Source organism: Meles meles, chromosome 17 (genome assembly GCF_922984935.1).
Source record: "Meles meles chromosome 17, mMelMel3.1 paternal haplotype, whole genome shotgun sequence".
NCBI lineage: Eukaryota > Metazoa > Chordata > Mammalia > Carnivora > Mustelidae > Meles > Meles meles.
The window spans coordinates 38,736,868-38,761,631 of record NC_060082.1 but is presented as its reverse complement, the minus strand read 5'-3'; the positions used below and the strand labels follow the sequence as shown (position 1 = coordinate 38,761,631).

Here is a 24,764-nt window from a genome sequence, read left to right as displayed (position 1 = left end):
CCGGACCCCCCGGACTCCCGCCGCGACCCCGACCCGCGCCAACCCCAGCCGGGCCTGAGGCGGCCGCACTTACTCCTGCCAAGGCGGCCGTCGGGGAGGCCGGGGTCCGGGGTCTGGGGGACCGGGTCGGGGCCGGCGCGGAAATCGGGGTCGCGGGTCGGGATTGGGGCCGCCCGCTGCCCGCCGCCCACCCCGAGGCCCCGCAGCCGCGCGCACGTGCCACCTGACAGGCCCCCCATAGGTTCCATACCTGCCACCGGAAGTGAGTGAGGAGGGCAGTATAGGCATTTCCTGTGACGCGAGCGCCTGGACTCCATTAGGCAGCAGCTGGGGGAAGAATCAACACACCAGGGAGCGGAGCGCAGCCACCGAGCGCCGAGGCGGCCGCTGCCTCCGCCGCCGCCCGCCGCCGCCGCCACCAGCGCCGGGGCTCAGCCCCGCGGCGGGCCCCGCGCCCCCGCCGCCGCCCGCGGGGCCCCGGCGCGCCCCCCACCGCGCTCCGAGCCGCCTGGGGGGGGGGGGGGAGGAAAGGCCCGGACCCTCCTGCTCCCCCTCCTCCTCTCCCTCCTCCCGCCCCGGCCCCGACCCCTCCCGCCCCCGGCCCCCTCGCCCCGACCCTCCCCCGGTCCCTGCCTCGCCCCGCCGGCTTCCCACCACGGCCTCTCTCGGCGAGGAAACTCTGGCCTCCGCTTCCTCCTCCTCCGACTCGGACGCCGGCGGAGCCTCCCCGCCCCCGCGGAAGAAACCCCGAGCCTCGGCGGCGGAGGGAGCAGGAGAGCCCGGGGCTTCGGCAGGCAGAGCAGGCCTCTCCCCTCCGTCCTCGTCGTCCTCGTCCTCGTCGTCGTCGTCGTCGTCCTCCTCCTCCTCCTCCTCCGTGGTGGTGGTGGTGGGACTGCCCCCGGCCGCTGCCCCCGCCGCCGCCCCCCACCGAAGTAGCGGCCACAGCCTGGTCAGCGGCAGCATCATGCAGGCCAACGGGGCAGGAGGAGGAGGAGGAGGCGGCGGCGGCGGCGGCAGCGGAGGGGGCGGCGGGGGCCAGGGACAGACCCAGGAGCTGGCCTGCCTGTCGGCCCAGAACGGGGAGTCGTCCCCCTCGTCGTCGTCGTCCGCGGGGGACCTGGCCCACGCCAACGGGCTGCTGCCTTCCGCCCCCTCCGCCGCCAGCAACAATAGCAACAGCCTGAATGTCAATAACGGGGTCCCCGGCGGTGCCGCCACTGCCGCCGCCTCGGCCGCCGCCGCCGCCGCTGCCTCCTCGGCCACCCCAGAGCTGGGCAGCAGCCTCAAGAAGAAGAAGCGGCTCTCCCAGTCCGACGAGGATGTCATTAGGCTAATAGGACAGCACTTGAATGGCTTAGGGCTCAAGTAAGTGTCCTTTCCAGGCGGCTGGTGTGGACGGACCGAGGGCCAGAGGCCGCGTGGGGGAGGGGGGCCGGACGGAGCTCGGCCCGGGAGAGCGTTGGTGCTGCGGGCCCGGGGAGGACGGGGAGGAGCAGCTGACTAGCAGGGGTTAGAGGGGAGACGGAGACGGGCGGCGGCGGGCTCGGGGAGGGGGACAGGAAGCCCGGACATTGCCCCCTGCCCGCACACCTTCGGAGCTGAATTGTCTGTCAATAAAGACAGATGCGGGAGTGTGTCTTCGCGTTGTGGGGGAGGGGTGCGTTCGAGCTGCTGGAAATAATGAACCTTGGAGGATTTGTTTTTCAAGTATATCTCAGAGGCATCTTTGTGGGACACCTCCCCACCCCCAACTATGACAGACAACCCAGGCCAACCACCAATCAGGAAAGACAATCGCCTACAAGTGTTCATGGGAACTGAGAGGCTGGGAGAATTTGGAAGGAGGTTGTGGAATAAATCTGATGGGAGCGACCGAGTGAAATGCCCTGTTGATGTCATTTAAAGGCCCTTGTGTATGTGCGAGAGGCCTACCACTAACCGATCTGAAATCCCACTTGAATTCCAAGAGAGTGCCTGTGAAAAAGAGAACTCTGATCTGGGGAATCGTTTATTTTCAAATTCAAGGTCGGTGGCCTTGTGCCCCTAAAATAGGATGAACCCACCAATCCGTATGCACAAAGGAAAAGCGAGGGTGGTGGTGGAAGGTAGGACCAGGATGGGGAGTGCCCTGGAGTCCTGATGGTGGAGTGAAGCTTAGCCAGAGGAAGACCAATCGGGGGAAACATGCAACAGTCCCATTCCTAGCTTCAAATCCTAGGCCAAAAGCAGCTCTTAGGGCTAGCCTAGGTGTAGTTTTGGATTTACAGATTTGTTCTCTGGGAAAGGGGAAGTGAGGGGAGCACTTTTTAAAAGTGACGGAAGTATTCTGATTCTCTGGCAGACTGGCACTGTTTAGCTGAAAAATAAACAGATGAATGAGAAAGCATTGAAACATAAATAGGGAAAACTGGTGAAGATTTTAGGTATCAAAATATCTGATGAGACAAACTGCATTTGGTAGACTTTTTTCAGCTCTCAAAGAGAAATAGGTCTTTGAAAGATTTCACTTTGTTCCATAAGGAGAAGAATTAGTATGAAAACAGATTTTGTAAATGCTAACAGAACATGTTATTGAGACAAGAAGCAAGCTGACAGCAGCAGGAGAAAATAACTCGTGACTGTTTGGAACCTACACCATAGTAAATTTGCTATTTTTAGTATAGAGAGAAAGAGAGTGATTTTTTGATGCTGAATTTATTTTAATTTTGAAGATTGACCTAGTAGAATATCTGTGCAAACATCACATCTGGATGTAAGGCCCTTCCCTGACCCAGGTCCTCTCTCTTTCCTTGTCTGGAGCTAACAATTTCTGTCTTTTGAACTGTTGTAATGTGGTTAGTAGGGAAAGCCTGGTTTTTATTTATTTAACCACTAAGTTACAACGTGTTCTTGGAGATTTTATACCTCACTAAACTTCTGAGGCGTTAAATGGTAAAAATTGGAAGAACTTATTTTGAAACTGGTTTCAAGAAGGCTTTTAAGCTGACTAGATAAAACTCCACGGTGGCTGTTTTAAAATGCAAGTTTGTTGAGCCAAGCACAATTTAAAAAAAAAAAAAAAATTATTTCTTTTTTTTCTCCATCATGAGGTTAGCTTGAAAACTTTTGCAACTGTTTTTATGGACATGAGTTGATATAGAAGAGTGAATCCTACAAGTTGGCCAGGTCTTTTTTACACTGTATCTCTCCTGCAGCCAGACTGTTGATCTCCTCATGCAAGAGTCAGGATGTCGTTTAGAACATCCTTCTGCCACCAAATTCCGAAATCATGTCATGGAAGGAGACTGGGAGAAGGTAAAGTAGGGCATATAGAGCTGTGTGCTGCTAAAATTATATATTGGAATGTGCATTTTGTGACATTTTTGTTTTTCTTTTATGCCAATTTTGCAGGCAGAAAATGACCTGAATGAACTAAAGCCTTTAGTGCATTCTCCTCATGCTATTGTGGTAAGAGGCGCACTTGAAATCTCTCAAACGTTGTTGGGAATAATTGTGGTAAATACACTTTTGTTCTTAGTTTCACATTCATGCTTATTTTCATAGGTTATTGATAATCCTAGGTTTCTGTCTCTTACAAGAGATAAGGCCTAAAAATAGTTAAAATTCATGTAATTAAGTTTGTAAACCAAGATGAGTGTTGATGTTTTAAAGTTTTGAGTTTTATCTTTTTAAAATCATGTTTAGTAAATGTGTCATTTGAACCTACTTCATAAATTAAGCTTCTAGAAATTAATTGGAAGATCTTCATGCTTTCAGTGCTATTAATAGCAGTTTTATATTTGTGGAATCAAAGCTAAATTATACTTTCACATTATTTATACTGACTGTGCTGGCAGAGGAAATGTATATGGATGTGTGTGTATCCTATAGCCTTAAGTAGCTGGTACATGATTTGTCTTGGTCTTTGGTTTTTGTTTCTTTTAATCTTTGGGAATTAAGTTAATTCAAAGTAGCTCCTTTGGTGTGCTCACCATTTTCCACTCTTGCATTCCAGTTGTGTGCATTGACAGTGTCCAAGTGTGTACATTGAGGATGTGTGCAGATTTGACCATTGGGCTGTGCTCACAGTCCTTATTTCCCCGACAAGATCAGTTCAGTAGTCCAACCTGTTAGCCTCTTTCATAAATCTTACTGAATCTTTTTTCTACTGGTAGGCTTTAATTCTTCTATAGATGTCAGTGAGGGAAAGAAGGAGGATAAGTTTTTCTAAGTGCCTACGATTGGAAACCATGAAGAATCAGCTGCTGGCTGCTGGCCTTTTAACTTCTAGCTGATTCATTTGTTGTCAGAAGCAGTTTCCTGTCTGGTGGGGGAGGGAAAGAAGGCCAATAGGAAGTCAAGTAGGGAAACTAGCTGTTTGTTAAATATTAGTAAATGACTACTGTTACCTTTTGATTTTTTTTTTTTAATTGGGTCAAACATTAATCTTGCTGCCTTTGTCTATAAACCTAATAGAGCCTCTTGTTTTTGTTTTTCGGGCTTTTTTTTGTTGGGGGGGAATCTTAATTACAAAAGTTTTCAAATTCATAACATAATTTTTTACCATAATGTATACTTCTAGAGAATGGACCTCAGGCAAATTGAAGGTGCCAACAAGTATGACATATAAACAAACTAAAATTTTTACTTACTGTGGAATCAGATGATTGATAATAAACTTATGGAATGACCAGTTCCTTGTGAATATTAAAAAATGAAAACACAGAAGTTAAAATAAACACCTACATTTAGAAGGATTATACATTTCTCAGCAACTTAAATTTTTCCCAAACAGTGTGTTTGGGGTTTAAAAAAAAAAAAAGGAATCTAAGTATATTTTAATTGGGCAGTTTCTCATAAATTACTAGCTCTGATGGAATGGAAGGTGACCTGATAATAAATACAGAAACTAAGTGTGTGAGTTTTGGAAGAGTTGTCTACTTTTTTTTTTTTTTTTTAAGATTTTATTTATTTATTTGAGAGAGAGGCAGTGAGAGAGAGCATGAGTGAGGAGAAGGTCAGAGGGAGAAGCAGACTCCCCGTGGTGCTGGGAGCCCCATGTGGGACTCGATCCCCGGACTCCAGGATCATGACCTGAGCCAAAGGCAGTCGTCGAACCAACTGAGCCACCCGGGCGTCCCAGAGTTGTCTACTTTTTTAAAGCTTCACTTCAAATTGTGCTTGTAATTTAGTAGTAAAAATTTAAATAGGGACACTTCCTATTTTTTCTTACTTGTTTATAGAAATGTAGGGCTACTGTGTTGGTTTTAGATTATGACTATCTCACCCAAAACCTTCATTAGAAGCAACATGTAAACTCAGGAAAGGCAGTTTGTAGATGATGAGGAAGAGTCCTTTCTTTTTACAGCCTGTTCGTCTATAGAACATTCCAGCATCTAATAAAATGAAGGTTAAATCTCTGGCTAAGCCTCACACCATCAAACTGTTTAGGTATTTGTACAAAGAAAGGGGTTCCAGGTTTAAGATTCAGTTCAGCATTTTTTTAAGCCTTCTGGTTTGTGTTCAGATTTACTCCTTTCTCTGACTCTATCTCCAGAAAAGAACCCAATCCCTGGGTAACTGTAATAATACCATAGAAGTCAACTATTTGGGACTTTTTTTTAGCATAATTATTTTAATTGTATGCCCAGACACATTTGATGACTTAACAAGTCTACAATTATATTTTCCTTTTTAAGCCCGAACATTTTTATTGACCCGATCCACTCTCTGATCTCCCCACCTACCCCCCATATTTCTTAGTGATATCCAGTCAGGTGGTACCAGCAATAGCAGAATTTGCTCTGAATTTTTTGGAAAGTGAGCTCCTGAATCAACATTTTCAGTTTGGGTTCAGATGTGCTTCACCATGTCAGGGGAGTTTGGATGGCTAGTAGAGGCCAGTAATATGGGAAACTCCTCTGTCTAAAATCCGTATTTATTTTTTAGTATAATAGAAATGTGTTCAAATACTAATTTCATGGACAGACATTAACCACTGTTTTTAAAAATTAAATAGGGCTTTGAAAGCCATAATTTAAATATAATTCATTTCCCCTTTCCTCTGAGTCATGGTTTAATTGATACAACTTGGTTATAACCCTTATTGCAGAGTTAGTCAGAACCACTCCTGAGTTAGCTGGAAGGCCCCCCCGGATAGTCGGTATAGCCTTGGACTTTTCCTTAAAATAGGTCAGGACAGGGGCGCCTGGGTGGCTCAGTGGGTTAAGCCGCTGCCTTCGGCTCAGGTCATGATCTCAGGGTCCTGGGATCGAGTCCCACATCGGGCTCTCTGCTCGGCAGGGAGCCTGCTTCCCTCTCTCTCTCTCTCTGCCTGCCTCTCTGCCTACTTGTGATCTCTCTCTCTCACTGTCAAATAAATAAATAAATAAAATCTTTTAAAAATAGGTCAGGACACTTCAGTGGGAGGAGAGGGTACAGCGGTCTCAATATTGGGTAGAATGAGGGATGGCGCGACAGCAGCAGGACCTACCACGTGGAGTTGTATTTCATGGTCCGGCTGGATAGTAAGAGACAGACGGACACCCTGGGCCGAAAGACGCTGGGAGATGATCAGAAAACAGAAGTGCTCTCGCAGAGGTCTCATTGGGAGCTGGGGGCAGCTATAAAGGGCAGTTTGTTTTCTCAGCCTCTTTCTTCTTTTCTTCATTTTGGAAACTTGCAGTCTTTTTTTTTTGTTTGTTTTGTTTTGTTTTAAGATATTTATTTATTTATTTATTTGTTTGTTTGTTTGTTTGACAGAGATCACAGGTAGGCAGAGAGGCAGGCAGAGAGAAAGAGGAGAAAGCAGGCTTCCCGTGGAGCAGAGAGCAGGGCCCTGGGATCACAACCTGAGCTGAAGACAGAGGCTTTAACCCATTGGCCACCCAGGCGCCGCCCAACTTGTGGTCTTTAAAAAAAAGGGGGGGGGTTCATTAAGCTCTGTCCCCACCTCAACAAACTTCAATTTTGCCTGATTTTTTAAAACTTTAAATAATTAACATCATTTGTGAAAGGTGTTTATTTTCTTGAAATTGTGTTTACATTTTGGGAAGTAAAATGCAGTTTTACTCTCCATCTGTACCATATGTGTCAAATACAAACTGAACTGATTTTTAGGAGAATCAGCATTTTATCTTTAAACCAAATCTCTAGCTATGCTTGGCCAGCAACCTCTCAGCTGCCGTGCACACTACCAGGATTCCATACCCATGTGAGGATATTCTTTGTCTTAATCTGGGAAAAAATGACTCCTAAAAAAATGTCTTCACACCGTCTTTATAGTGTGCCCTCTGTGTCCAGAAATGCCTTGGAGTCGGCTCCCCTCACAGTTTCCCTTGGCCGGCTCCCGCCCTGCCCTGTAGAAAGACAGGAACATGTTCCAGCAGGATCTTGGTGGGGAAATAGCACTTGGGGCACTGTCTCTACACACACTGGAATGGGGGCTGTACCTAGGACCTCACAGTTGACACCCCCAAAAATAAATAATGGAAAATAATTTTCTCCAGATTTCCAATTACTAAGAAAATGAGTGAAGAAACCAAGTACACATACTGGCCAGTTCCATGTGACATTTAAATGAAAAAATAGTGCAGCTAAACATGATTCTCAGGTTTGAATCAAACACTATATGAAATGAAAATGTGACAGTATCAGTAAAGGGAAATCTATAAATTCTACCTTTCATAAAGAGTGCAGGTTGTTTTCAGGTGATAAAATGGGGAGGATATCCAGAAGAACTTCAGATGTAAAATCCTTTGATTCTTAAATTGTTTTATTTAGTCTTTGGTTTTTGTCACAAGACGGACGTCAGAGTATATTTTTCTTTGACATAATACAGGTTAACTTTGGGCCCCACATGCAGCAGCACACTTCACAGTGCATCTTGATAACTGATCTGTTTCTGAAGCGTTCATTAGTCTATCTAACGTGATGTATAAAATTTGGTAAAGGTAGTTTTTCTAGAGTTACAGGAGCTCATCTGATAGTTTGAAATTTTTTCTGTTCTTTAGTTACAGATTTAAGTTTAGATTACCCCAAACATATGCAATGCATCTTACAAAAGAAGTGTTTAAATGTCGGCCTGCCTTAACTGACGGGGTTTGTTTTGTTTACTTTCCCTAGAAACCATTTTCAGAGGCTTGTAGGTAGGCCTTTGTTCTAAATACTCCCAACTAGAAACTCTTGCAGAGTTCATGGTACTCTGAAAAAATGATCATTTCTCCACACTATTTTGGAACAATATATGTATACTAAATGTTTTACTGAGGAAGAAAAAGCTCTTGTTTGGTGTTTTCTTTTAAGGAGGTTCAAAATCTTGACCACTGTATGCCTTGGGGTCTCTAAATATGGCTGACATTTTCCATCCACTGACATCCGTAGCTGCATCTGTTGGCTTGCTCCAGAGCCGAAGGTAGCAGATCAGATGAGAGAGTCCCTCCGGGCAGTGGTCTTCTATTGTAGAAAAGTTTCTACTTGATAGTCATAAGTATTTCTCTTCACAGAAAAGCAGCTAAGATCATGATGATTGTTTTCCAGTTAAAAGTATCATAATAGAGTAAAGGGACATTAAAGAGTATTAGAGCCAAACACATTTCAGGGAAAAACTCAGTGCGAAAGTGCTTCACCACAAGCTAGAAACAGTTTGTCCTTTTGGGAGAAACGAGTTGGTCATAATTGTCTGTGTCCCGTGGTTAAATGCCTCAGTGAGCAGGCTATGAGCAGAACACACAGATGAATACTCCTTTTGCAAACTTTAGAGTTCAGCCTTCTGTCATAGACCTCCTAGCAAGGGCAAGGCCATCAGACTCACGCTGGCCCACTCTGCGCATGGACCTCTAGGCCTTTTGCTGGGCAGCTCTTCTTCCATAAGCCACTCCTGATGCTTCGTGACCTCTGCCCCAAGCCTCTAGTTCTGCTTGGCGGTCTGCTTAGTCCTTCTGACACATTGCAGGTTTTAAGTAATTGTACTCCATTAACCAGTGTTTCTGCCCTCTTTTCAAAACTTGTGTCATAGCGGGCGTTGGTGGTATAGTGGTGAGCATAGCTGCCTTCCAAAACTTGTGTCATAAAACCCCTTAAAGCCCTATTGTAAGAGTCAGACTTGTAAAACAAATTTAGAATACCTGGAAGGGTTCTGAATTTTCATGCAAGAATACAATTCTAGGTGAATGTTCTAAGGGCAGAGTTCATTTTTCCCTCTGGTGATGCCTTGGTTGCTAATGGTCTTACCTAATTTGAGATTATTGGTTCAAAGCAGAGTTTTATTAAGATGTGGAATTGAGCAAAGTCAACATTTAATCTACTGTGACTCTATTAAACCAAAATAGTTTGAATCATCTTAAAGCGTTTTAAGAAGTGATTGTCAGAGGGCATAGTAGAATGGTTTCTACTGTTCTGTTTAGGCACAAACATTTTCTGAACCTTCCGTCAGCTTCTTTCCCCTGACCGCTGCTTTCTGTCCTGTCAGAGGATGAAGTTTTTGCTGCTGCAGCAGAAGTACCTGGAGTACCTAGAGGACGGCAAGGTCCTAGAGGCCCTTCACGTTCTGCGCTGCGAGTTGACGCCCCTGAAGTACAACACGGAGCGCATTCACGTCCTCAGCGGGTAAGGGCACTGCTCTGGACACCCGGTGACTCCGGATGCCAGGTGACAGAGGCACCGCCTGGTCCGACTTGGCTGCTGCTCCTCCAGAATGCTCCAGGGTGGGAATCGGGCTGCGTCCCGGGACGGTGTTTGTCTGGATGCACTCATTTAAACACATTCAGGCTGCTCTTGTCCTCCTGGGAAACAATGCATATGAGACCAGGAAGAAGAAATAGGTTATCACCATTTCATAGTCTTTGATAAAAACCTTGTGGCATCCCCTTCTGTGCAGACAGTGAGCAGAGAACCTTCCAGTGCACCGCATCTCTGCCTAACGTGCGCCTGTCCTTCCCCGAGTCCTTACTGAGTGAGCATATCCTGTACACGGTCTCACTTGATCTTCACGTCCATTCTTTCCATGTCAGGGGACCAAGGCCTCGGATCCAGACCCCACTTCTGTTCTCTGTGCACCCCGCTAGGACCCCTCATTCTATGCCGCACCCTCACATACTGTTTCTGCCAGAAGCTCTCACTTCAGGTCCCAGTGTATGTATCCAACTGCCTCCCTGACGGTCTCCATTTGGGTGTCTCAGAGGGGCCCATCCACAGTGAGCTTCTCAAATCCAGTTGTTTCCCCCACCCCGCCCCACCCCCACCTGCTTCTCCCCTAGTTTTCTCATTTCGGTTAGCGATAAGACCTTTGTCCAAACAAAAAACAAACCTCATCCTTGCATTTCTTATATCTTTTAACTCTGACATGTATTGGCCTTTCTAAAACATTCCAGATTTGTCCGTTTCTCTCCATCTCCACAAATTCTGTCCTAGTGAATCCATAAATGTGTCTCCTAGAACATTTGAGTGGCCTCCCATTGCTTTCCTTCTCACTCCCTTAACGATGCACATTTCACACAGCAGCTAGATGAATACATAAATACATAAGTAATACCATACATTAAACCATTTCTTAATGGTTTTCTTAATTTATTTAATTTCTTAATACCATACTTAAACCCTTTCTTAAAACTTCTCACTGGCTTTCTAGCCCCCTTAAATCCAGAATCTCTGCTCAAGCCTGCAGAGTCCCTGACCTTTTCCTGCCATCTTTTCCTTCCTTCATTTACTCTCTAGCGATATTAATGTTTCTTCTGTTCCTTAACTGGCCAAGCTGCTCACACTTCCCTTTATCTTAACTGCTCTTCCCCTGATCTTTCCATAGCAGGCTACTAGGTGCTCAGGCCCCAGCTCAAACATCCTCCCCTAAAACCACCTACCAGGTGTTCTCTTGTGACATCGCTGTTTTTAATTTTTTCTTTATATCATTTTTTATTACATGATATGGCTCCGGCCTCTAGAACAACATTGACACATAATAAGTTTTCAAATACAAAATAATGGACAAAACAATGGACCCAAGGAGGTGCAAGGTTCATTTTTAGGGTTTTTGAGGAAAAGGAAACAACCTCAGAGAAGTGAAGTAACCAGTCCGCTTGGTAAAGCAGAAGCCTGGCTTCCAAGCCTTGTCTGACTGATGGCCGAGTCGTGGTCTGCGCACACGGCATCTTCGGACACTGGAACATGCCGAGTGTGTTATGTCTGTAGTTGACAGACGACCTGGTTCTGTTTATCTCCTTATTAAGGTGTCTGATTTCTGTGTTGCCTAAAGACCATTCCCATGACGATTTTTTTCTTGCTCTGGTAACAGAACATGCAACTTAATCACCTAGTTTTTTTTTTTTTTTTTCCTAAAGATTTATTTATTTGACAGATAGAGATTACAAGTAGGCAGAGAGGCAGGCAGAGAGAGAGAGAGGAGGAAGCAGGCTCCCAGCCAAGCAGAGAGCCCGATGCGGGGCTCGATCCCAGGACCCTGGGATCATGACCTGAGCTGAAGGCAGAGGCTTTAACCCGCTGAGCCACCCAGGCGCCCCTTAATCACCTAGTTTTGATTCCAAAATGAACTTCACCCAGTGTGTCCCTTGACTGTTTCCCATAAGGAAGTTGCATAAAGATGGCCAGATGTGGAGTTGGCATGAGGACCTAGGGGTTTTTCCCACTGGCAGAGCATCTTTTCAGTCATGCCACACAGCTTCCCATAAGCAGACATTCTTGTGAACCCCTTAAGGTGTAATGTGTATTTTTAAAACTGACAAAAGCAATCATAGGTGTCTTTAGCCAAATTTAAAAAGTGAACAATTTTTTTAAAAAAGTGAACAATTTTTCTGTGAAATTACTGATAATAAATTTTACGCCCAAAAAGTTATTTTAGAAACCAATAGTTTTGCAATACCTGCAATAGTTCTGCAATACCTGCAAAAGCTTCTTTTATATTTTGTATTTTGAGTCAGGTTACTCACGCCATTAAAACAAAGTAAATTCTCATCAGCTAAGACACCATACACAAGTAAATTGCAAGAGAGCAGGTAGTCCTCTGCTCCAGGGTAAGAGGCAAGTAACTTACTCAATGCTGAATGCAGTTTGCTTCATGCAAGTGAGAAAAAGAGAAGGTGACACTCAAATCAACTGAGAGGTTTTTCATACTTCTATTATCATTTCTTAAGCTCTACCTGTATACCAGGTAGTGGACCAAGTACTTCGTATACTCTTAGTTAATCCTTACTTCCCTATTTAATACCCTTTTTACGAGTGAGAAGAACAGGTCTGAGAACAGAGTACCAGACAAAGTAGGACTCGCCAAGTCTAATCTCCATGTCTGAATAATGCCTTCACTTCTTTTACATTAAAAGCCAGTTCTTCTCTAAGAAGAGCCAGAGCAAGGTCAGGGGCACACTTCCCGCAGGGGGCCTCATATTTGCTCCAGAACCCATGACTTTTTAGCATTTATGCCTCCTTCGGCACACATAGTGATGAAACAGTTCCCAGAGTTTCTGCTTTGGGATCTCAGTACCTTTCACAGGATGACCCAAGGATGATTATCCAGTTGTACCATTTCTTGAGTGACACTTATAATAAACTCTTGCAGGTATGTTGTTTTTGTTTAAATTAAGTTAGTGTAAATGTCTTTGAAGGGTTTTTTGTCTTTTTTTTTTAAGATTTTATTTATTTATTTGACAGAGATCACAAGTAGGCAGAGCAGCAGGCAGAGAGAAATGGGGGAAGCAGGCTCCCTGCTGAGCAGAGAGCCCAATGCAGGGCTTGATCCCAGGACCCCGAGATCATGACCCAAGCCGAAGGCAGAGGCTTAACCCACTGAGCCACCCAGGTGCCCCTGGAAGTGTTTTTTTCTTATCTGAGTTTTGGGCGGGGGGGTTCTGTTTCCCTCCTGAGAAGTAATTCAGTTAGCGTAATAGAGCAAGTTTTGCAGCTAAAAATGCCTGAGTTTAAGCCCCTATTTTGCGTCTTAACCCTCACCTGGTTACTTAGGCTTTCTGGGCCTTGGGTGGTTCGTTTGTGAATCAGTCTGTCAGTGCAGGGCCTCACCCAGGATTTTGGTGCCCAGCTGGTAGAGTAGTACACATGCAGTACATGGGGCCGAGGCTGGCGTGTTGTGAGAGCGACATGCAGAGCATGACATGGGCTGGCAGGAGAGGAGACGTGTTTTACTAATGTGATCATATGTCATGACAGTTATGTTATATACTTTGGTAGTGGTGCTTTATTAATCTTAGAAATAAATACATCCACATGCTGGGTTGTGTTAATGAATTGGGTCCACGGTAGAAATTGCTTCTTGGTATGTATTTCTTAGTAAAAACTTGATATATGTTTCTTAGTAAAAGTATGGTTAATATTTTTCAATTATGAAAAATTATATTATTATTATTATCATTATTACTGTCATTATCGTTATGTTACCCAAGGAAAAGGGTTTGATATTTGGTGCCTCTGTTCTGTTGTTAGGTATCTGATGTGTAGCCATGCAGAAGACCTACGTGCAAAAGCAGAATGGGAAGGCAAAGGAACAGCTTCCCGATCCAAACTGTTGGACAAACTACAGAGTAAGAGTCTTATCTTTTGGTGTTTCTGGGTTTTCTTTTAATTAGAAATAGATATTATGAATTGATCAGGAAGACTTGCATCCAGACACGCTCTCAGTGAGTGGTTATGTAGGGAAGAAGGGAAAATCCAGTAAGCCTTTTAAAGTTTTCCAAATTCTGCCATGGAGTCTGAGAAGCAGCTTACCTCCCCATGAATCGGGGGGGGGGGGGGGGGGAGGGCCCAGGTCCCAGAGCAGTTCTCCCTTCATTTATACTATGCGGTAATGCTCTGGTTAAGATTTTGTTTGGGCGAGAAGTGCTGTGGTTGGAGGAAAAAGATACAGAGACCAGAACTATAATCTACAAGTGTTTTAAATAGTTGTTGATTTCATTAAGAAGGCCGAGGTTTATATAAACTGTTTTCCTTTCCACCCTCCCCCCAGCTATGCTATACATAGTTTCCAGATTAGAGTAGGGCTTTTATTTTTGCCACTTTTATACTTATATTTTACACACTTTTATAGAGAAAAATTTTTTTTATTCCCTCTCATATTAAATCATGTTATTCTATGTGTTTCACATTGGGGTATAGCAGTAGAGATCCTAAGAATCAGAAAACTGTGTGGTTGGGGAGATGTGAGGCCTGGAAGGATTGGAAGAGATGGCTATCCACGTCCAAACGCCAGTCGTTCCCTGAGTTTTCACAGGATCCTTGGCATTAGAAGCAATCTGATGAGACCTGGAGCTTTGTTGGGGGGAGGTTCCTCTTACACTGCCAGGGATGCATGGTCTCTCCAGGACACAGTCTTCTGCAGATTTGCTCTTCATCATCATTGGCTTTTGGGGGGGGGTTTCGGTAATAGGGTTTTTGGGCAGGGGGTTGCTTTGTGTTTTTGGAAATTAACATACAAACTAAAGCCCTCCTGTCTCTTCCATTTTGTGGTAACATACCTGTAGCTGCTGTTCCCACTGTGTCCCCTCCCATCACTGCTCTGAGGGACATGAGATTTCTAGGGCAGGGACAAATGGAACAGAAGGGGGCGAATTAAGGTTATACTGTCTTGGTTTTTTAATGTTTATTGTTATTTCTCTTCTTAAAAATGTCTTCTCTTACAGCGTATTTGCCACCATCAGTGATGCTCCCCCCCCGGCGTTTACAGACCCTGCTGCGGCAGGCGGTGGAACTACAAAGGGATCGGTGCCTATATCACAATACCAAACTTGATAATAATCTAGATTCTGTGTCTCTGCTTATAGATCATGTTTGTAGTAGGTAAGAGACAAACTTCTTCTATAGTTTACAGACTCAGTATGAACTCGGTTAAAATGTTCCTTTTTTTGGAATTTTGTCCTGTTGCTGTGAAACCATTCATGTCCAATCTGGCATTCCTGGGCAGAGTTAGAACTTCCTGAAGTGGACATGAATGGTACATGAATCGTGTAGCGGACCGCATCTCAAGATGGGAAGCTGAAAAGCCGAGCTTTCCTTTCTCATCTGGGTGTCAGTTGGTCATTTGGTCTGTCTGGCCATCTTTGTAAGGGCTTGTGAGTGGTGTTGGGCAGGGACACCAGTCCCCAGAGGCTCTGCTGTCCTTGGATGCCAGGAGTCACAGAGTGACTTTTTCTGGACCTTATGGCTATTTTGACAATGGCCCCAATTATTTTCTGCCCATAAAGATCATGGAAATACTTGGTTCTTCATGGAAGTTCTGCTTTTTAGTAGAACCTGTCCTCTAAACTAAAAATGGTTAGAATGACAGGCAGTAACTTTCTGGGTTAGGTTTTGTCATTAACCCTGTCCATGTCCATAATTCAGCTCCGCCTTAGATATTGGGAGTAATAATGTTCCTGCTATTTTGATAACGATCTCCAAAATTAAAGCCGAACTTCAGTTTTTAAGATACTGAAAATTAATTCTGAGATGTTTCAGACTTCACAAGGGAAATGATTTGGGTCTGGTGAACCGCACATGAACAGTTATAGTACGCATGCCCAGTTTCTTTAGCAAAAATTCATAGACGAAGTACTGAAAGTGGTACAAGTAGGCAGGACCAGAGTGTAGACCATGTGCGACCTTTGGGAACAACCGTAGATGCTTTGTGCGTGAGCACCGTGACTGCAGGTGACATTGAGGAGGTGTGTGCAGACTGCTTCCCGAGTTGTTGAGTTCTACGTCTCCCTCCCCAAATGCACTGAAAACCTGAGGATGATTGGTAGAGCTCTTGGCTTTAAGTGACTGAGTGCCATTCATCTTAACGTAGTTACATGGTTTATGTCTTAAATGTTCTAAAACAGGAATACCTGGGTGGCTCAGTGGGTTAAAGCCTCTGCCTTCGACTCAGGTCATGATCCCGGGGTCCTGGGATCGAGCCCCGCATTGGGCTCTCTGCTCAGTGGGGAGCCTGCTTGCCTCTCTGCCTACTTGTGATCTCTGTCTGTCAAATAAATAAATTTTTTTTAAATGTTCTAAAACAAAGTCACTAGAGATCCTCTTCCTTTTTGTCATTTTTTATTTTGTTCTTAACTTGCTTATGAGAGTTTTTAAATCTTTTCATTTGAGTTCAATTAGAGGTAGGAAATATTAGATTAAAAGGGTTTATGGCTTCATCCTTCATGGCTCCTTTAGGGAACTTGAGACCAGTGTTGAAATTAAGGCAGATGCGACCCCAGACGGTCTTCTGGTTCCTCATTGTTGCTGGCGGAGTGCCTTGGAGAGTATTTAGGGTAGACCTTAGGATTCAGGGGGTGTCCGTGGAAACTGAAATCGAGGAGAACGTGACCTACGTGTTTCCTGAATGCCTTGGTTTCTGTTACAGTATCTGTGAAAGGAGTGATGGAAAATGTGTAGTCTGACTTTTTCTAGCTCAGAACAGGGACCAGCCTCTCCGGTAAAGCTGTGTAGAAAGCACTCCTGAGGATGGCGTTCATGCTCTTTACAACTAACTGGTGATAGGCAGGTCTTCCCCATCATCTTTTAAAAATGGAACAAAACTTTGACTCTGTGCTTCTGCAAGTCACCACTGCATGCATGCATGCACACACCCGCCTTAGAGACTGCTGCTTGAAGGGACGCCCTACTGTGCATTCACATATCTGTGTCCTTCACTCTTGAGATTTCTGCAGCCAGCACAACACCACAGCTGTTGCTGGTGTTGGTGAGGAACAACTTCTTCATTAAATCCAGTGACTGTTCTCCAGCCTACATCTAGACCTTTCTATAGCATTTCACTGCTTTGCCGTGAATCTGTTTGTTTGACTTCAAAAACATTGCAGACTCTGTTTCACTGTTGGCTGCTTCTCAGGCTCCTCCTCTGTACCTGTCTCTTCAATAAGGATGTGTTCCAAAAGGTTTCTCTGTCTTCCCACCCTCCTCCTCTAGGTTCTCATGTAGGCCAGGTCTGGGCTAGAGCCACAGAGTTGATTTCCTAAGCCTTCGACCTTCATACAACTATGTGTGTAGCTCGAGGACCTTAAACGAAACATAGCAGAAGTAGAACTCCTCTTTCTCTTGCTGTCCCCATAAAGGCTGCTTTTCTTCTTGGATTCCCAATCTCTGTGAGTGGCTGCCATCTCCTCTGCCTGTCCGAGACAGACCCTGAGGGAGGGACATGTCGGGCAAGTAGGTAGTATGCGCAGTCTCTGCAGTTGTTGCTGAACTAGAAGAAGAAAACCTGAATGTGATTTAATTCCTAGTATTCTGCTTTCATCTAGAGATCTTCAAAAGAAAAGTTGATGTTTTTTAATATCTGCTTTATTCTCTTGAAATTAGATTAGCATTGAAACTAGAAAACTCTATTTGTGTAAAGTAATTCTTAGCATTGAAATCTAAATACCAAGTTTTCTCTCTTTTCTCTGGAGAATAGAGAATTGATTATGAATAAGTGAACTGTAACTTTTTGTAAAATATATATATATATTTTTAAAGGTTTTATTTATTTACTTGACAGACAGAGATCACAAGTAGGCAGAGAGGCAGGCAGAGAGAGAGAAGGAAAAGCAGGCTTCCTGCCGAGCAGAGAGCCCGATGTGGGGCTCGATCCCAGGACCCTGGGATCATGACCTGAGCCGAAGGCAGAGGCTTTAACCCACTGAGCCACCCAGGCGCCCCAGAACTGTAACTTTTTAAAACCCTAATCAGCACTGATGGGTTTTCATTATATTGTGTATTATTTGTATTTTTCCATAGTGTATACATATATTTGGTTAAATTTATGGGGTTTTTTTCACCAGCAACCAGTGGAAGGATATTTCCATAGATGACTTTATAGTATTCATTTCTTAGTAAAGAATTGTTAAGAAATATTTATGAAAACTTGAAATGTTAAGATTCGGTTTAATTAAAATACAATATGCACTTTTATTTGGGAAGGTATTTTTAACACCATCTTAAATTTTAAATTTACTTGAAAACAAAGTCATCAACTTTGATTTGTATACATCTAAAATTAGGCTTTTAGTAAACAGGGTCTGTTAATTACTCTTTTTCAAAGATTTAAGTAATAAACAATGTTAATTTAAATACCCTTTTAATGACTTTCAGTTACAACTCATTGTCAGTAGACTATATGACTTGCCCTCAATTCTAATTATGAAATGGTCCTTCCTTAAGGACATTTTGCTACTCTGACTTTAGATCTGTCTTTTCATGCATGATCAATTTTACCTATTTGAATTATTGTGTATTTTGTGCCTAAATATAAAGTGTTTCTCACTCAGTAAAAGACATCATTATTGATTACTATCCATAAGAGGCAGGAAAGCATTGTTGATATTGAAAGTACTACTTGGACTGAAATTTTATCCAACAGGGTCTTGAAAAAGGCAGTTTAAAAAAATGATATTTAAGGGGCACCTGGGTGGCTCCGTGGGTTAAGCCTCTGCTTTCGGCTCAGGTCATGGTCTCAGGGTCCTGGGATTGAGCCCCGCTTTGGGCTCTGCTCAGCAGAGACACTGCTTCCCTCTCTGACTCTCTGCCTGCCTCTCTGCCTACTTGTGATCTCTCTCTCTGCCTACTTATGATCTCTCTCTGTCAAAGAAAATCTTTTTTAAAAAAATGATACTTGAGGGGCGCCTGGGTGGCTCAGTGGGTTAAGCCGCTGCCTTCGGCTCGGGTCATGATCTCAGGGTCCTGGGATCGAGTCCCACATCGGGCTCTCTGCTCGGCAGGGGGCCTGCTTCCCTCTCTCTCTCTCTGCCTGCCTCTCTATCTACTTGTGATCTCTCTGTCAAATAAATAAATAAAATATTAAAAAAAAAAAATGATACTTGAAAGAAAACTGATGTTAGAGAATCAGGCATAGGTTTAAACCTAATTCAGTTACCAGTTTATGATTTGTTAAGTTACTTGCCCTCTTTGAGCCTCATGAAGATGGAGATAGTATTGCAAGGTAGTTTTGAGAATTAGCAGTACTATTCATAAACGTGTAGCACAGGGATTGGCGTATCTAGAACATTAATAAATGTCAACTGGTATTGATTCTGTTTAAGTTCACATATAGAATAATAATTTAAAATTAAAGCAATTTTTAGACAATCTGAAAATTGAATGTAGCCTCCAAATAGCCAAGTGCCAAAGTAGATGTGTGTATGTGCCAGAAAAAGTAAATAATAATTTAGTTTTGAGTATATATTATTTATAGGCTAGTGAATTGATAAAATAAATTTTTAAGTTATAGATTGGGGAAGAAACAGGGAAGATCATTTTTCAGGCTAAACTTAAAAGTTTATCAAGTCATGGGGATGAAAAGTACAGCGTAGGTAATCTTCTGGATGATACTGTAATGCACTGTGGTGTGCGTTCTGGGCGTGTATAGAGTGGTAGAGTACTATTGTACAGCTGAAACTGATTTACTGTTACATGTCACATACACTTTTGGTTCAAAAGAGAAAAACCTATGTGGGGTACCTGGGTGACGCAGTCAGTTGAACATCCACCTCTTGGTTTCAGCTCAGGTCATGACCTTGGAGTCGTGAGATCGAGCCCCATGTTGGACTCCACACTCACCACAGAGTCAGCTTGCGATTCTCTCTCCCTCTGCCCCTTCACCCCCCAAGAAAAAAGTTTATCCACTAATGTTCAAATAACTTTTCTATGATCACAGGGATTCTAATAGAGAGCTGTACTATCCAAAAAGTAGCCACTAATTACATGTAGCCATTTAAATTCAAACATAAAGAAATTAAAGTTAGATTTAGAGATCCTGTTCTCAGGTGTCCTGGACACGTTTCAGTGCTCGGCAGCATGCACAGCGAGGTCTTCTGGGCTAGGCAGTTTGGCGTGTAACCTTCCAAAGTCAGTGCAGAAAGCTCTAAGAAGGCTGCTGCCATAGAGTTGGAGGAGGATAGAATGGGGTATGTTTGTTTGTTTGTTTGTTGTTGTTTTAATAAGATTTTTATTTATTTATTTGACAGAGATCACAAGTAGGCAGAGAGGCAGGCAGAGAGGGGGAAGCAGGTTCCCCGCCAAGCAGAGAACCCGATGCGGGGCTCGATCCAGGACCCTAGGATCACGACCCAAGCCGAAGGCAGAGGCTTTAACCCGCTGAGCCACTCAGGCACCCCTGTTGTTGTTGTTGTTGTTTAAGATTTATTTATTTATTTGACAGAGATCACAGTGCTTGCTTCGGCAGCACATATACTAAAATTGACAGAGATCACAAGTAGGTGGGGGGGTGGGGAAACAGGCTCCCCTCCGAGCAGAGAGCCCGACTCGGGGCTTGATCCCAGGACCCTGGGATCATGACCTGAACCAAAGGCAGAGGCTTTAACCCACTGAGGCACCCAGGCACCTCATTTTGTTGGTTTTTTTTGTTTTTTTTTAAAGACCTTATTTATTTATTTGGCACATAGCACAAGTAGGCAGAACGGTGGGGGAAACATTCTCCCTGTTAAGCAGAGAGTCCGATGCAGGCCTGGATCCCAGGACCCTGAGACCATGACCTGAGCCGAAAGCAGAGGCTTAACCCACTGAGCCACCCAGGCGCCCCAGAATAGTTTTTAAAAGTGGGTTTACACATGGTTTGAAAAATGCTTCCTGGAAATAGTCACTCGTGATCCCCTTTCCTCTCAGAGCCAGAGTCATAGAGTTCGTTGCCCTTAATCTAGAGTAGCAGCGGCCACTGAGGACGTGCCAGCGGGGACTTGGGCTCCATGTAAATGCTCCACATGCATCATCTCATTCTTGTGTGTCCCCGTACAGAGATTCCATAAGGCAGCTACCGTTCTCTTTAGTTTATGGTTGGAAAACTTGAGACTGGGATTGAACAGGGTTCCCAATTTCTGGGAAACGACCTAGTAAGGGGCTGAGTCAGGATTTGAACCTAGGTTTCTGACTCTGCTGTCCCTCTTCTTAAGGCTTTATTCTTAGTCCCTGCAGCCCCTTCCCTCTGTTGCACTTCTTCTCTGCTTGCACCGAAATATCTCAGTAATCACTTGTATCTGTTGCGTTCCAGGAATCGTAGATGTTTTTCTCGTCCTGAGAAGAAGCCTGTTAGGTGTATATTACTCTCCTTTTCTAGACAAGGGAACTGAGGCTCAGGAGTGAAATAACTTGCCAAAGACATGAAAGCTTGTGACCCAAGCTTGTCTGACAGGAGTGCCTTGTCTCTTTTTGTTAAGTCAGGTTGCTTTTATGTAAATAAAAATGCACATTCCTCGTGATGCCAGCCAACTTAAACAAACCTGAAACCCTGATTATTAATTTTTATTTATATGAGTTGACTTTAATGAGACCAAAAAATTCTGTGATAGACACATACTTTTACTCTTGTTTAATCTTGAGAAAGGGAAAAAGAATAAATTGTGCATTGAACTAGACTTCAGATTACTGATTTCCCCTGAGATTGCCTTGACTGATGTTGTAATAATCTTTTTTCAACATACCACTATAAACTTGATGAAGATCTGCAAAGCATTCATATCTTATTTTTAGTTTTTATATCTAAAGAAGTTTCATTTGTTCACCTTTTTCATTATTTGATTACTCTACTTTGAAAGAATAACTATGTGTGGACTTCTTTGTTTTAGGAGGCAGTTCCCATGTTATACTCAGCAGATACTTACGGAGCATTGTAATGAAGTGTGGTTCTGTAAATTCTCCAATGATGGCACGAAACTAGCAACAGGATCGAAAGATACCACAGTTATCATATGGCAAGTTGATCCGGTATGTACTCCAGTGTGTGTGCGTGTATGTGTGTGTGTGGGTTTGTAGACTACAAAAAGGTAATTTATCTAAAACCTAATTACATCGGTTTTAAGTGTGTATATATAAGTGTCTTCTTTCCTAAGAGCGTCTCGCTGTCATTTTTGTCATGTCTTTCCTCTTCCTGTGTTTTCTAGATAGCATATGTAGATAGATACAGAGTGTGTGCTGGTGATTATGTTCATAATCTGTGTGCAGTCTGGTTTGGTCCTCAGAATACCTCTGTGGGACACTCACGTCTCTTGTTTTCAGATCAGGAAACTGAGGTAGATGTTAAGTGCCCAGGCTGTCCGAGCTAGTAAGTGGTATAGATAGACTCAGATCCAGGAAGAACTGTACTTCAGACCTACTGCTCTTCATGCCCCTTGCCAGTTTGTACCTTTGTTGATAATATTCAATTTACCGTTCTGTCACAAGGTAGGAAGGACTCATTACCATTTGCCTTCTGAAATCTTTCATTGTCTTGTGTGATTGTTTTTTTTTTTTCCACAGACAGAGATCACAAGTAGGCAGAGGCAGGCGGCGGGTGGGGGGGGGAACAGGCTCCCTTCCGAGCACAGAGCCGGATGTGGGGCTTGATCCCAGGACACTGGGATTATGACCTGAGCCAAAGGCAGAGGCTTTAACCCACTGAGCCACCCAGGCACCCCTGTCTTGTGTGATTTGTGAAACTTCTGTTAAACACCCCCTCCACCTTATATACAAAAAATACTGTATTTTGGATTTAAAATTTTGAGTTCTCTCTAAAATCAGATTTTTGTCATTGTTTATAACAAGATAACTTACAGATTTGTAGAAAAAAAGTATTTCTTTTTCTTTTAGCCAGTGGCTATTTATTGACCTATCAAAAGAAGTACATGCCTCTAAATAAATTAAGGAGAAATATTTGGTTTAAAACATAACTAAGTAATCTTATTTTAAAAATTTAGAATTAGAAAAAAAAAATTTTAGAATTAGTGGCGCCTGGGTGGCTCAGTGGGTTAAGCCTCTGCCTTCGGCTTAGGTCATGATCTCAGTCAAGCCCTGGGATCAAGCCCCACATCAGGCTCTGCTCAGCAAGGAGCCTGCCTCCCTCTCTGTCTTTGCCTACTTGTGATCTCTCTCTGTCAAATAAATAAAATCTTCCCCAAAAAATTTAAAAAAAAGAATTAGAATATAATATTTGTCCCTAAAAAGTCGTGGACTTTTACATTTAAAAAAAAAATAGACAAAACAGGCCATAGAAGGAAATATTTTTTTAAAAGAATGGTCAGGGGGCAGGTGCAGGGCACCTGGGTGGCTTGGCTGGTTAAGCCTTTGGCTCAGGTCATGATCTCATGGTCCCGGGATCGAGTGCTGTGTTGGGCTCAGTTCTCCTCTGCCTTTGCTGCTCCCCGTGCTTTCTGACAAATAAAATCTTTAAATAAAAAAGAATCAAAGGTGCCTAGCTGGCTCAGTCAGTAGAGCATTTAATTCTCAATCTCTGGGCTGTGAATTCAAGCCCCAACACTGGATATAGAGTTTCTTTAAAAAAAAAAAAAATCGAGTTGAGAGCATGCCTTAATTTTTGTGTACCTGTAATATCCTATGAATGATGAAAGGTGATAAGACCTATTCTTTGCCGTGAAGCAGGTGTTCTTTCCTTGTACCGTGTAGTATACTCTGACACTCTGATGGCTCCAGGGACAACCCCCCCCAGAGTAATAATAAATGCTTAAATCAAAACATATAGTAAACCCAAGTGGGATAATATTATCTAGGAAACCCAATTATTGAAATATAGTTATTAAATAGTAAAAAAACAAATCCGGTATAACAATTGTGTTGCCTTTTTTTTTTTTTTTTTTTTTTAAGAATTTATTTATTTGACAGAGAGAGAGATCACAAGTAGGCAGAGAGGCAGGCAGAGAGAGAGGGGGAAGCAGGCTCCCCGCTGAGCGGAGAGCCCGATGCGGGGCTCGATCCCAGGACCCTGAGACCACGACCCGAGCTGAAGGCAGAGGCTTAAACCACTAAGCCACCCAGGCGCCCCCCTTTTTTTTTTTTTTTTAAGATTTTATTTATTTACTTAACAGAGAGAACATGAGCAGAGGGAGGAATAGAGGGAGAGGAATACTTCCCACTGAGCAGGGAACCTGATGCAGGACCCAATCCCAGGACACTGGGATCATGACCTGACCCAAAGACAGACACTTAACTGACTGAGCCACCCAGGCCCCCCCCCCATGTTGCTTTTTTATTAATACATTAAACAGCAAATTCTAGCAAGAGCTCTAACCACCATCAAATTTTGAAGTAGTGATGAGCATAAAGATTTTGAGATAGCTGCAATAGCTGTGATATTGTATGAAAGTACTGGAGACTTCCTCTATTAACAGTCCCCTGATATATAGAAGGCTGATGTACCTATGTCTCACCTGCTGCCACCTATCGATTGCACTGAATTTCAGCCTGTGGAGATGTGAAATGAATGAAAATAGAGATGTGCGTTTTTCCTCACATTTAAGTTCGAGCATCCCTGCCTCTTCCCTAAGTGACTGCTTGTAGTCTGCAGAGTAACATCTGGGAAAGGAACACACAGTGTAGAAAGGGAAGTAATTTACACCCTGAAGTACGTTTCACACAGGATGTGCAGAGTGTTGTGAAAGTGCAGAATGCTGCCCAGGTGAGAGCACCTGGTCTGAGCCTTGATAGGCACAACACAGGTGGGGACAGGAGAGGGCATTCTGGGAAGGGAAGGACCTTGCCCTCCCCCACCGTCAGATAAGAGGATAGGATGAATAAGGCATAGAGTGGGAAATCAGACTAGAAAAACAGTGTGTTGGGAGCCTGGTGGCTCAGTTGGTTAAGCAACTGCCTTCGGCTCAGGTCATGATCCCGGAGTCCCGGGATCGAGTCCCACATCGGGCTTCCTGCTCCACGGGAAGTCTGCTTCTCCCTCTTATGCTCTCTCACTCTCTCAAATAAATAAATAAAATCTTAAAAAAAAAAAGAAAGAAAAACAGTGTGGATCTAGTTGTGGCCTCTGAACACTGTTCTGAGGAGTTGTATTTCAGCAATTATTTGCAAGATGTCTGAACAGA

At 43.7% G+C, this 24,764-nt stretch overlaps 1 protein-coding gene across 4 annotated transcripts in view; it reads left to right on the top strand.

Annotated features, from left to right (window-relative positions):
• The first annotated feature begins 254 nt into the window (after positions 1 to 254).
• Positions 255 to 24,764, top strand: part of WDR26 (WD repeat domain 26) — a 45,328-nt gene continuing 20,818 nt past the window's right edge. For 2 of the 4 annotated variants that reach the window (XM_045983672.1, XM_045983671.1), the window contains exons 1-7: positions 255 to 1,365; positions 3,195 to 3,294; positions 3,391 to 3,447; positions 9,449 to 9,585; positions 13,423 to 13,520; positions 14,616 to 14,772; positions 21,525 to 21,663. In XM_045983672.1, the coding sequence (XP_045839628.1) occupies positions 965 to 1,365; positions 3,195 to 3,294; positions 3,391 to 3,447; positions 9,449 to 9,585; positions 13,423 to 13,520; positions 14,616 to 14,772; positions 21,525 to 21,663 (1,089 nt within the window). In that variant the 5' untranslated portion in view covers positions 255 to 964. Of the gene's footprint in view, positions 1,366 to 3,194; positions 3,295 to 3,390; positions 3,496 to 9,448; positions 9,586 to 13,422; positions 13,521 to 14,615; positions 14,773 to 21,524; positions 21,664 to 24,764 lie in introns of all 4 variants that reach the window. The other 2 variants (XM_045983670.1, XM_045983669.1) reach the window with 1 other exon arrangement.